Source organism: Manacus vitellinus, unplaced genomic scaffold (genome assembly GCF_001715985.3).
Source record: "Manacus vitellinus isolate BGI_N305 unplaced genomic scaffold, ASM171598v3 scaffold_12_pilon, whole genome shotgun sequence".
In the NCBI taxonomy this organism is placed as follows: domain Eukaryota; kingdom Metazoa; phylum Chordata; class Aves; order Passeriformes; family Pipridae; genus Manacus; species Manacus vitellinus.
Genome location: NW_021938949.1, coordinates 6,652,019 through 6,665,951, shown reverse-complemented (window position 1 = coordinate 6,665,951; position 13,933 = coordinate 6,652,019). Strand labels below are relative to the sequence as shown.

At 43.6% G+C, this 13,933-nt stretch overlaps 1 protein-coding gene across 1 annotated transcript in view; it reads left to right on the top strand.

Moving 5' to 3' along the window:
- Positions 1-9,510, top strand: part of FOXK1 (forkhead box K1) — a 29,880-nt gene extending 20,370 nt beyond the window's left edge. Inside the window, exons 8-9 of the mRNA XM_029957831.1 lie at positions 495-719; positions 3,015-9,510. Coding sequence (XP_029813691.1) covers positions 495-719; positions 3,015-3,235 — 446 coding nt within the window. The 3' untranslated portion in view covers positions 3,236-9,510. The remainder of the gene's footprint in view (positions 1-494; positions 720-3,014) is intronic.
- The last annotated feature ends 4,423 nt before the right edge of the window (positions 9,511-13,933 follow it).

The window sequence follows — 13,933 nt, the reverse complement described above, 5'->3', positions numbered from 1 at the left end:
TCTAAATCAACCTGCATTCAGGCCTGACAGCAAGCTGCTACAGACTTTTGGCTCCAGGCATTGTTTGAGATCTTAGTGCCTTCTTCTGCTGTGTTGTATTGAAAGTCAGGCCAATTTGTTTGAAATTACAAAGTAAGCTCTGAGCTTTGCAGAGACTGCTGTCCATATCACAGCTATAATGAACCAATAAGGGAGGTGATGCCCTTTTAGAGCAAAATATCAAGTTGATAGTCTTGATTTTTTTTTTCTTAAAGTTTTCCTTTTTTGCTGAGTGACTTATGCTATAAGAAAAATGTTCTTAATATTGCTAGGATGAATATGCAGTAGAGAATATTTTAGTTTTTCCAAATACTCACCCCTGGCCTTCTGTGGTGCTGAGGTACTGTCACATCTGTAAACCTGGGGTATGTAGCACTGCTAAGGTGTTAATGAGAACAAAGCCAGCTCCTAAGCCAGGGTGGGGAGTGATTGTCGTCTCCTCTGCTCCCCGACAGGAATGGACGAAAAGCCAACGATCGCGTTTGCCGCGATCCCCACAGCCAGCCGTGTCATCCAGACCGTGACCAGTCAGATGGCACAGGGTGTCCCTGGGCAGACAGTCACCATCCTTCAGCAGGCAGCTCCAGTGGCCATCGGGCAGCACCAGCTCCCGGTGCGGGCGGTCACCCAGAACGGCAAACACGCCATGCCCACCAACAGCATCGCCGGCAACGCCTACGGTAAGTTCTGCTCCCTTGGCCTTGGGGTTGGGCTGCTCCCTGCACTCAGCAGGCAGCATGGAAAGCTGTAAGCCTTTTCTCTTTTTGGCTAGTGTATATCAAGTTATTCCACATGTCCACTTCAGAGGTATTCCAGTTCTTCAACTTCTGCAGCTGTAAATGTCATTGATAGATGTCCTTGTGTCCACCTCTTCTGCCTTTCCTGGTGGAAAAGTCCTGCATTGCTACTGAAAACCCAGTGTCCCTCCTTCACCCTTGGCCATGCAGTTCTAACTACTTAGACTCTCTGCCTTTTGAGGGTTACTTGTTGAAAGTGTCAGTGATTCTTGTGGAGAGCCTGTTTTCATTTATTTTCTTCTGACCAGCAGCCTTTGCTTGCAGCATGCCAAATAATAAAAGTTCCGTGGTGCTTCTTAGATCTTGTGAAACTTGACTCCGTAGAGTACTAAGAAAATAAAATACTTTCCCATCTTAAGGTCTTAGAGCCTGAGAGAAATAAGATCTGTTTCACCAGGTGAATGAATGAGTGTAGGATTTTTGTAAACACAGGATGTGTCTAGTAATTTGTCAAGCCTGATTTTTTTTAAGTTCCATATGAGCCGTGTCTTAGCAGCCTCCTCATCTTGCTTGCTCAGCACCTCAGGTTTTGTTCAGTTAGGGATGATAATATCCAGGTGTCTTACAGCTCTTTTCAGTGAGATGGCAAGCACCTCTGCTGCCCTAGGCTAGTGCTTTTGGGGAGTTTGAAATGAAGGGCACTGGTGGGATTTGGATGGCTTTCATGAAGGTAGGAATATTTCTACAGAATTTTCTGCCATGTCTCTTCACAGTTATCACCTGGCTTGCACTTGAATTGCAAGGATCTTATTGGAGCAATGAAAAAATGGTAATGATAAGATTTTTATGCAAGTAGGATATTAAGATATTTATAGATCAGATAAGCTGAGCTTCTACTACCCAGCAGTAGGGTTTGTCTAATATAGAATCAGCCAGCTTTTTATTTAATATTTTTATGTTAAAATATTTTAATCTCACCAGAATTTTTCTAACTGTCGTCAAACTGGGAAGTATTCCAGCTGCATCTGAGTGTTTTTGATAACTGGCAGTGAATTTTCTAGTTCACAAAACAAAGCCTGAGTCTCTTGACTCTCCTCTGTACAAAGTTAACTTCTCTTCAGCTGCATGGTTTAGGTTCCCTGAGTCACTGAACTGTAATTGGTGACTGCCCTCAGCCTTACCCTATTTTTTTTTCCCTTCATCCTCTTGATACTCTACAGCCTCCTTCCCATGCCTTGGTAGAAGTTGCTGGGCTTTGAGGGCCTTTGTTCTGTTTGTTTTGTTTATTTATCCTAGAACTCCTTTTTTGATGCATTTAGCAGTGAACACAGCACTAATGTTCTGTGATTCCATCCTTTGCAAATCAGTCTGGAGGGCAGAGGATGTTCTGTCTCCTGAGTCCCCTTTGGCTGCCTCTCTGATTGAAGCAGAGTCCAAAAACTGCATGTGTTTTGTTTTCCAAGCCTTGCTGTGTGCCAAAGCCAGTGTGTAAGCACATTCTCTGTCTGGAACTAGGAATTGTAGACATTTTTATGGAGGGTTGCTACTTAAACCATCTTTTTTCTCACCATTTTTATTAATGGAAGGGTGAGATCTTGTGTTAGTACTGAAATACAAGACTGGAAGCCTAGGAAGAAGCATAGGAAGAAATTCCTATGTCCTGATCCCAGATCTGATGGGAACACATGTGGTTGTGTAGGGTAAGCTCTTTCCTGCCCCTTTTACGAATGAGATGGCAGTACACTTAACATTCGGATACTAATCTAGTTTCCCAACAGGCCTGTCTGTTCTTCCTGTGTGAGCAGAGCTCAAGGGAGCCCCTAAACTTCCCAGCTGAAGGCCCAGCACAATGTTGTACCTTGCAAGGAGTTCTGATTGTAGGTGATCAGAGAACTACCTCTCAAAGAGGAGGTGTACTGTGGTTTTTACCAGGATTTGATCCTCTCCTACTGGAGATGAATGCTTAGCTAGCAATGCCTTGTTTGACAGTGAATAGGAAGGAAATTCTCCTAGAGCAGGGTTATTCCTGGTTTGGTAAACTTGCACAAAGCTGGGGTTGTGAATGGAGAGGGAGAGACAAGGCAAACAAGCCTTTCAAAACGGACTGAAAAACACTTGACCGTGTGCCAGCTGTCGCATTTGACCCACGGTGTTTTGTTTTCTTGCTTTCTGGAATAGCAAACACTTGTGCTAGTTCATCACCCTAAATCTCTTTCTCTCTCTTACCCTCCTTCCCAGCTCTTACAAACCCACTGCAGCTCCTTGCAGCCCAGGCCAGCTCGTCCACTCCTGTTGTAGTCAGCCGGGTCTGCGAGACGGGGACCGAGGAGACGGCAGCAGCCTCTTCCAGTGAACCTGAAGTGAAAAGACCCCGGATAGAAGAGCCCAGTGGAGCAGTCCCAGCCCAGACTGGAGTCATCACATCTGCAGTGCCACAAGGACAGGCAACCAGTGAATGAAGAACCGGTGGGAGGAGCTGGAGTGATGTGGGGTGGGCATGGGATGGCAGGAATCCTAAAGCAGCTTTCACAGGAAACAAACCACAACTGTAACAGCTCAAAACATAGCTGATATACAGCTCCTTTAAAGTCAGATTTTTAAATGGGAGGACAACAGCTGGTAGAGTCACAAGGTGCCAAAAAGAATGGAAAACCCCTCCCAAGAACCCATATCTGGAACTCTGTTCTGTCTTTACCTATGGGATATTTTTTCCTTTGTTTTTTTCCTTTGTTTTTTTTTTTAAAAGATTCAAAAAAAATTACAGACAACTGATTGTATGACTGCTGGGATATTTTTAACTGTCTTTTCCCCTTTTGGCTCCAAGGGGATGGGATTTGCAGTTCAGCATCTAAAGGAATGTAATACAAATACAGTCTGCTCCCTGGAAAGAAAACTCCTCACGTTCTATGCCTTAATACCACGCTTCTGAGAGCTTTGAACCATAGGACCATTTCAATAAGGTCACCTAAGGCAATCAAATGCTGAAAGATGGGTGCAGTATCTCACAACAACATTAAAGAAACATGGTACCAAGCTTAAAGAAAAAGGCAAATGATTCTGTTTTTTTAAAACAGAAAAATTCTGAATATGAATGCTTATTTATGTGGGGATTCAGGAGGAAGAGTTACAGGGCTCAGCCACCTGGATTTCCAGATGCAATTTCTCTCCATTCCCTCTGAGGGAGAATAAGATGACAGAGGAACTGTATTAACTTGGTTCCTGTAAAGATATTAAAACTACAAAGGGGTTTGTACCTTCACTGATTTCTTACAATTATTCATCACTTGCTTTGGACAACAGCCAAAACATCTTGATGCCTGAGGATCACATTGGGGAAGGGTGTCTCTGCAGGCTCTGTGTGCATTTGATTGATCACATCTTGTGCTGGAGCTTTGGTTCACAGTAGCACTGTAGGTGAAGGCATGGCCACTGTCTCTGTGAACTTGAGAAAATATTGGTTGGTCTTCTGCACTGAAAGCAGTCTCCTTCACCTCCCGTTGGTGGGGTGGTCCTCAGCTCCATGGCCGATGGTGAGGAAGCCAGGGCCGGGTAGGAGGCTGTCCTGCCCCTCTGCCATGGCAAACAGCAAAGCTCCTGTGTTACTCTTCAGAGAGGGAAGTTGAGGGCTGGGATGAGAGGTAGCAGAAGTCATACAGTGTTTCATACAAATTCTGTAAGGGTGTAGAGACCAAGGCAAACGACTTCCCTTTTATTTTATGGCAAAAGCCACTGGAGGTCTTAAACAATTTTTCCCAAAGGAATTTGGAGGTTTCCTTTCATCGCTTGGCTCCCTCTCCCATCTCTCCTGCCTTGAGAACCTTCACCAGTAGGAGGAGGCTTTTACTCCAGCTGTATTCCAGGCTCCTCATGTAGTACAAGGATGTCTTATCAGGAAAGCAGATTTGACTCACTTCAGCCATGTGGAACAGTGGGTGCATGTGATACCTTGTGACCGGCAAAGAAATCAACCCCTGCCTGTAGCCTCCAGCAAACCCCTTTGGTTTTATACCAGTTTGCAGTCCCCTTGGCTAACATGTCTCCTGGCAGCACAGCAGAGATCTTTTAATTCAGCAAGTGTTACGGCTTTGGTAATGGCAAAAGAGACTTAAGAGGGGTGGGCTGTACCTCTGGTAGGTTATCCCCCATCTGTACTGATTTGTTGTCCAGTTGCTGTCCTGTGCAATCTGACAGTGCTATCACGGAGCAGAGAGGCAAACCCACTGCAGGAAAACATTGCAAAAAGCTTTCCCCAGTGTGCAGTAAATGCTGCTGTCAGCATGTCCATAGGGATTAGGGGGTAAGGCACAACCCATCAGTGTCTGCTGGAATCCGGGGAGGGGGAGGAAATCCATAAGGTAACAGCTGGCATCACTTGTTCCCTTCTAAGTTTCCTTTGTCTTTGCCAAATCCTATTCAATAGCCAAGTCCCACTGCTTGAATAAAACCCAGACATGTTTTATTCCCAAGTCCCTTGTTTGGTGAGAAATATTTCTAAGAGAAGGAAAGAATTTCTCGGTCTCGTGATTTGCGGTTGCTTTCTGCGGATAGAGGCACATTAAATATTCAGGGCAGATCATTTATCTCAGCCTGGCTTTCAGAATTTAGGTGTGTGCCTTAAGTGACAAGTTGTTAGATTGGATTCTAGTACTTTAAAATGGTTTTGTGAAGGAGGATTGTTACAGACGACAAGGTAATTGAAGCAGGCTGGCCTCCAGCTGCCCCTTCTCTCTAGGTGTGGCATAGCGGAAAAGCACATGGATTAGCTCTGTTTTCTGTAGCCTTTCCAAAGCCAGAACTCAATAAAATGAACTTCAAGGAAGAATGCACAAGTGAGAGTGCAGCACAGTTTTATCTGTGATTAATCATTACTTTTGGGTGACTGCTGGTTTAGATACAGGCACGCCTCTGAAACAGCCCCGGGGCTCGGGAGCTTTCCGGAAGCACAGGAGTCCTTGGGTTTCCAGAATGTTGTGTGAGTCAGAGCAAGATGAAAAACCAACAGAATACTGTTCAGGATGTGGTGTTCAACTGCCAAAGTTGTGCAGATTTTTCTTCGCTGCTGCTTTTCTCTGGGAGAGTCTAAATAATTAGGCCCTGAACTTCTGTAAACTAGTCCAGCACTGTAGAAATACATCAGCTGAGTTCAGTGTTTTCATCCACCAGCTGCTGCTTTGTAGATACCTCTTGAAAGTCCATCCTCGGGTTGCATATGTAGATTTGCCTCCTAAGTATTTAGAACAGAATAACACTCTCTTCCTTTTGTGGCTCACGCTGCCTGCTGGTTCAAGTGAGAGTTGAGGATAAGCAAATATCTTTGTTCTGTTCCCCCTTTCTGCTTGACATGTCTGGAACTTGTCAGTTCATCCTGTCAGGGGGTTTTCGCTTTATCACTCTGCTGCATCCCCCTGCTATTGTAAGAAACAGCTATACCACTTGCAGATAGTTTTGTAGATTTTCCTAAACATTGCCTAATACTGGATAAAATAACTGTTCCTGCTAAATCCTTTTGAGAGCAGTGGAAAAATGTGGTCATCATCTGGAACTTGTGAGATGGAGACCTCTTGTTTCAGGCCTCCAGATTAATTCTTTCATCACACTGCTCAGTCTGGAAGACAGCACCATTCTTTTTACATACCAATCCTGATTCCCTGGGCTGCAGAGGAATGAAAATTAATGTGATGGTGGAATTAAGTCTTCAACTAGAAAGAAAATGTTTACTTTAATGGTTCTGTGCAGTACCCGGATTATTTTGAATTGATTGTCCAGCTTGGTTTTTGTCTAAAAAGTTGCATCTCATCCTCAATTAATTATATTAACTGAGGAAAGTTTGAGGGGAAGAGAAGGAGGAGGCTTTACTTCATCTTCTGCTGTGTGTATAACAAAGGTCAAGGCACATTAAATATTTAAACTGCAATAACTTAGACCTGGGGAAACTGTAAAACCAAGTTCTTAATGTGTGAATTCACTTTTCACCATTCCCTATTGATTTCTTTTCACCTTAGGCAATGACATTGACTAATTTTACTTTGATCACGGTTAGTTTATAGCAACTTTTGTTGCCCCAGTTTACAAGAGCTGAATGCAGTTGTTCTTGGTTTTATTCCACTGGAATTCCTTAGTTGTTGTTCATCTTGACCTTGGCTCTTGTGATACAGAAAGCTTTTTACAGTAAGATCAATTTAATCTGATTTAGTGATAACACAACACAGTGCTGAGCACAAAATTGAAGTTCATGATTAGCTCATATATTCTTTTCAGCTCTTTTTCCTTCCCATATTCTTCCCTCCCCCACACCATTTACGCTATCCCCTGTAGCATATCCAGTCATTTTTATCCACTGACACGAGCAGCACCTTGCATTAAGCTCTGCCCAAGGACTCAAGGATGAAAATACCTGTGGAATACATGTTGCTCCAGAGCAGCTTGAGAAAGGTCAGTTTGGTCACCCTGTATTAATTCTCATTCTGTGTTTTAGACATGTTATTGTTGGGCAGAGCTTATTCAGAAGTGTGTTTTCAGAGACATATTAAAGCTTTGTAAGAGGAAAGAAATGGTTAAATAACAGCAGAAGCCTTTGCAGTTCTTCTGCAATCAATGTCATGGTCTGGCTTCAGGTTTTGGAGGGAGTAAACTTGATTTTGCATGTTTTAGAGACCTATCTTTCCGAGTTAATTTCCACTTTTTTTTTTCTCATTTCCAGTAGGGAAATACCAGCAGTGAAATCAGACTTGGAGCACAGAAGGGTGGGGACCTGTATCAAAGCAAGTGAGAGCATCTGACCTGAGCTTTCATGCAGTGTGGTGTGGAACACTTTTCCCTGCCTGCTGGGAATGTTAAATTGGTGTTAGAGCTTTTCATCTGTGTTAGCAGGGGGTGTTCCCAGGGAGATATTTGGTGTCACCCTGATGTGTGCAAGCGTGTAAATGAATGTCAAAATGTAGGGTGAAAGGAGAAATGTTCCCCTGCTATACCTGGATTTGGGGATCTTGGATGATGAGGATTTAACCTGGAAATAGTTCTGTACCTTTCCACAGAGAATCCACTCTCACCACCCATGAGGTGAAAACTTCTCAGCAATTTAAGAATTTCCCACACTGCTGCATGTGTTTGTTGCCTCTCAAAAGAGCCTAGCTCTGCCTTCTCTGCATCTTCCAAATAGATAGTTGAAGATTCCAGTAAGATTTTCCCCATTTGCTTCCTTTTCTTGAGACTGAACCAATCTGGTTGTCCTGGTCTCTTCTTGTACATGATGTGCTCAGGCTCCAGGGCATCAGGTGGAATTGCTGCAGGTCACTGTGGGTCTTGTACTGGGGAGCCCAAAAGCAGGCACAGTTCTACAGACATAATCTGGAAAATGTTGGATTGGTTGGAAAAGGAATCCCTTTTCTTAGCCTGATAGCTACACTTTGGCTTGTACAGCCCAGTACCTGTTTGGGCTCTTGCTGCAAGAAAAGTGTCAGTGTAAGAAATGAGCCACAAAGTGAACTGGAAATGCTCTGGATTGCATTTGTACATATGCAACCATCTTGTCCCTCTCTTCCAAGGAACAGTGCCAGCTTGGGTCTCGGAGCTTTTTTAGCAGGAGGCAGCACTGAAGGATCCTGATCACCTCCAAATATCTGTGCTTTACCTTATCAGATGATAGTTTAAATCCAATGGGGAACTTGCCTTGAGTTTCTACCCTGATGCAAAATCTTTGAGGTTTTTTAAGTCTTGCTGCTAATAATTTGGACTCGGGCATTAAAAATGAACCTCTAATGGAACAGGACTTGCTTCATCATTTTGCCCTGGCTGCACACTCTGTTTTTGAGTTTGTAAATGCCCTCCTGCAGCAAATGATCTGTCTTCTCTTGCCAGCCAGTCTCTTGGGCAGCTCATACTTCTGCTCCTCATCAGTTTTCCCCCCCTTCTATTTGTAGTTATTTCTGTCAACTCCAGAGTCCTTTAATCCAACTCCTAATTTAATTCCATTGCTTGAAGGTCTGCATCTGGCGAGGATCTGTGTGTTAGGCTGCAGTTTTACAACAGATTGTTCAGTCATGTAACTTTTTGTTTCCTTCTGGGTGAAAAATTACGCCAAAGCTGCTACTACTATAGCATACACTACTGCCGGAAAGTGTAGCTTCCAATGGAGCCAGCTGTGCTGCAGAAAACAGTTACACTACAAGGTCATCTGGATTGCTGGAACTGATGGGGTTGGGAAGTGATGCCTTCTTGCATTTTGATCTGCACCTGACCAAAACAGAGCTGGAGCATCTCTGTGTGCGGCTGCCTGGCAGCTGTGTGGCTGTGATTAGTGGGATCAGCATCTCTCACTGCTGGGTGTTACTCGCAGGGCAGTGCATGTGTTTGTGCACACAGGTGAGGATATATCCACATACAGTAATCAGCAGTGGGAATTAGCTGGCTGTGAGGGTGGGCTTTCCCTGTTAGGGTGTCTTTCATGGGGCAGTAATACACCAGGGAGCATTGTACTTTGGCCCGAGCAAGACATTTGGAAAAATACTTGGTTTTCTTGGAGCACTATATTTAAATTCCAAATTTTTGATCAACTTTTGACCTTTGTATTTATATGTTCATAAAATTCTTTTGATACCTTTTCAATTTACCAACACTGAATTAAAACCTTTCAGAATGTATGGCTGGTCCTCTCCTTACGTGTCACTTTAAGTTTCAGAGCCTGAGGGTAGTTGTGCCAAATCTACCCCTTTGCTCTCAAGATAGAAAAAAAAAACCATTGACAATTCATGGGTGGCAGCTAAGGAAGAAACCCTTTAAATATTTTTTTTCAGAGAATATTAAATTAGATCTGTGTAAACATAAAATTTATATTTATTAATGTGGGTGGGTGGGTGGGTGTGTGTGTGAGCGTGTGTCAGTGTAGATATATAAATGGTCCATGACTATTTCTTTCTCTTAAATGGTACTTACACAGACTTTTATACAGTATGTTGGTAAATTCCTGCACCAGGCACTGATTCTAGAAGAACAACATACCTGTTTTTGTAACGAATGTGAGCAGCCAGTGGAAGCAGCTTTACTTCAGTGATTGCTTTCATTCCTCTTGCAGAGCAGAAGAGACAACTTGGTACTTGCATTTTCCTTGTGTAGGAGCCCTGCTTCTGGCTTTGTTGTGCTTTCAGCCACCCCAGTCCATGCTGCTTTTCTGGCAAGAAAATCCCCCAGATGGCACTAATGAAAGCTGGAATCCTTTCTTGTCTCCAATTATCTGTAGTTGTGGTGTTGGGGAGTTCTTTACAGATTCTGCTCTGTAAGTAATGGGACCTTATTTCTAGCAGAGGAAATTTATGGTGGGTCCATGAGGATGCTGTAAGGCTGAGGAATTCCTCCCTGCCAGGTGGCTGAGCTAACACTGGGGCACTATGAAATAGTTTCTTTTCCTCTGTGGTGAGATTATTTTCCTTTTATCGTGCTTCTGTCTCTTTGTGAGGTGAGGTGTGTGTATATCCCCTTAAAAACAAACACCGAAGAGTTTTTCTAATGTTCCCATTCACAGGGAGTACATTTTACCAAACTGGCCAAATTTCATTCCACAAGGATCACTAAATTCACAGAAGGGTGTATTGACCCTTCTGCAGCCAAGATCCAGTGTCTTGACCCACTTGGATCTTTTGGGAATTATTCTTAAAAGCAGGTGATAGTTGGCTTCCTAATTCCTAATTGCTGTTGCAGAAGTTCCTTTCTCGGTGAGGACCTGAGTTAAGGCTTCACCTTGGTGATCACTGGCTGGTGATGGGGCTTCAGTACTTAAGGGAGAACATGGCTGGTGGTAGGAAGAGTAACAGGAATGGGAGCAGTGAAAGGAGGCAGCTTTCCTTCTCAGCAGAAAACAGCCCTTGTGAAAACCAGATTTCCCCTGATATTTGGTTATTCCTTGTGTCTGCTGCCAAGTTAAGTGATGCCCCTTTGCTGTGATCTCCACCTCTCTGTCCTGCTTCTACCCCGCCTCAGTTTGACTTCAAGCAGTCTGAGACAAAGCCTTCCTTAAAGCTAAGGGCAACAGTGAGGAGAAATGTCTGTTAGCTGAAGAAAAATGAGATTTAAATGGAGCAGAAAAAGCGAGATTTCCTTCTGTTTCACTGTCTTGCTGCTAAAAGTCTGGTGCAGAACATCCTGATGTTCTGCTGATTTATATGCTGCTCTTGGGAGGTGGGCAGGCTGCTAAGTAGGCAGGTTGGCTCTGTAGCAGTTGAATTACTGTAAACCTAAACTTGCTTAATCTCTCCTGTTTTTTTCTCCCTCAAATGGGTTTGAAGTAGAGGGAACCAGACTATTGTTTTTAAAATCTTTTTGCTTTAATAGAAGACAGAATGTAAAGAAAAAAAAAAGGCTCATTGAAATGTACTGATACAGAAAATGGCTTTAAAATACAAAAATCTTACAAGACCATACATTGTCTTGTGTTCTGGACATGCCTTGTCCAGCCTGCCAGCCAACCTCCACATAGCCAAAAAGAGCATTTTAAGAGTCTGTAGCTATCCAAAGGACTGTTATCCAAAGGACTGTTAAAAGCTGTTTAGGGATAAATCAAAAGCTGTGCGTGAGCCATGGGTGGTAAAGCTGGAAATTCAGATCCAACTCTGAATAATTGCTCTAAAAAACAAATCCAGAAAAATCTGACTCTCCCCCTGTTCTGCAGATGCACATTCCCACCAAGTCCCCAGGGGAAGGCTGAGAGGAGAACCTGAAATACCTCAATGGCTTGACAGAAGGGTTTGCTACAGACCTGGGCCAGCCTTACCCCTTTCACCTCAGTTTGGCACTTATTTTAAAAATGGTGATGGAAGGGGCAACTAAAGCCATGCTTGCATTTCAGTTCCTGGTGTTACCTGTGCAAGACACCTCCAGCCAGATGTTCTGGGGTTTGTGGGGGTTTTTTTTCTACAGCTGATATCAAAAGTATTTTTTGTGACTTGTTTTCGTTATCAGTGCTTTTTACAAAGCAGGTGTGTATCCCAAGGGGGAAGCTCCAGCTGGGGCAATGGATGTGAAGTTCCCCTTCTTTCTCTGGCTGTGTTGCAGCACTGCTCCTGTGAGATGCTCAACTGCACAGCCAGACCGTGGCTCCCATGAGGGTGGGATCCTGCATCCAAGGAGCAGGACCTGCATTTCCACATCAAATGGGATACAGTGGTTTTGTTTGCTTGTTTGTTTTTTTTTTTTAATATGGAGCCATACATTTTTTTAAGTAATTTGAGATCTGAATGTGATTTCTAATGTATCGAGAACGTTAATATTTTAAAGCTATAACAAAGTTTTAAATTTCTACTTTTTTTTTTTCATTTATTTTAACTGTTCTGTTACCTTAATTTGATGTATGTGGTTGGGGAATGTTGCTTCTCCTCTTAGCATTTGTTTCTATAACCAGAAATAAAATTATATATGAAAGAGAAAATGCCCTGAAATTGCTTTGCTGCTTTGGGGTGACAGACCTGAATCTTTCCAGTGTAGTATCATAGTGAGGTTTGAGTTTCCTGCAGCAGTTTGGGCTGTTCTCACAGTGTAAGGGGACAGTGTGTTTGATATTTTTTCCTTTTATTTTATGTAGGAAGTAAGTATTTATCTGCACACCTTGCACTGTTCCAGAGTTCACAGACTTTTGATCCCTTGGCAGTTATTTGGGCAGCTGTTGACTCGCAGCAGAGTGAACATAATGTACGTGTGTTTGAGATCTGTAATGTTTCCCCTGGGAGTTATAAACTATTCCTCCAGCTCCAGCTTTTGTCATGAAGTGAAACATTGTTATTTTGAAAGAAACTATTTCAGTGTATTCCCCTGTAACTCATAATAATGGTTTCATTGAAGCATATGAGGTCAGAAAACATCTACCTTATAGTTGGGGTTTTCCTTCCTTGTCCTCCTAATGCAGCTACAATTTAAGTTCTGGGTTTATTTTCACTAAACATTCTGAGCTCCAAAGTTAAATAGGAGTATCTTTTAAGACCTCAGTTGACATAAAGTAGCTGTAATTCATAGAATCACAGTATGATTTGGGTTGGAAGGGATCTTAAAAATTATCCAGTCCCACCCCCTGCCATGGGCAGGGACACCTTCCACTAGCCCAGGTTGCCCCAAGCCCTGTCCAACCTGGCCTTGGACACTTCCAGGGATGGGGCAGCCACAGCTTCTCTGGGCAACCTGTGCCAGGGCCTCCCCACCCTCACAGGCAAGAATTTGTTCCCAATATCCAATCTAACCTTGCCCTCTTTCAGTTTGAAGCTGTTCCCCCTTGTCCTGCCCCGTGTAAAAAGTTTCTCTCCATCTTTCTTGTATTCACTCTTTAGGCACTGGAAGGATTTTTTTTTTTTAATTGACTAACTAAGTAAAAAATAATAACATAGTACACAGTGAGCAAAAATGTTCAGCAAAGCTGTTTTTCAGGAGCATCTTTTAAAATTGTCCTGTCTTTGGTTCCCCACGTGCATCGGGTGTATTTTCTGACCCAGCCAGGAGAAAGGGTGCATAGAAAACACTGAATGCTCCTGCTTGCTCTCCTCTACTCCAGCTCTGACTGTTCCAGCTGAGGTGATGGATGCTGCTGGTCTTCCCAGGGCAAAGGGGAGCTGCTGCTCTGTTGGCTAATTGCCCAGGAACGCTGTTAATGAACTCTAATGCCTGGAGGGTGCAGGGCAGGGAAGTACTCAAGGGCAAAGTGCCAGCCTTTCCTCCCCTGACACCTCCTCCTCCTCCCAGGGGGATGCTCAGCATGGTGGTGAGAGCTTCTGCCTCGTTCACTGTCAGGAGAGACGAGACTGATGGGGAAATACTAATGGATTTTTAACCTTTTGGAAGTGCTGGAGACCCACCTGCTGAGCAGCTATTTTTAACATCTCCTGCCAGTTTTGGAAAACACTGTTTTGTGAACAGGTTGCAAGAAAGGCTGCTATGATAACCGTTTACCATCACACTCTTAGAAAACCCATCTCTGGCATCTCTCTGCCATGTGATGATGTTTTCCATAGATCTGAGCCCCCAGAGCTGTTTCCATTCATGCCGTGCAGGATGACCTCAGAACCAAGCTTCTCCTCTGACTGCTGAGGTGGAGAATAACAGCAGCAGCACCTCGAAGTAGTCCACGATCTCCAATGGAGATAATTTTGGCATTACCCCTCCTATGTGCAGGCAGCCTCCTATGT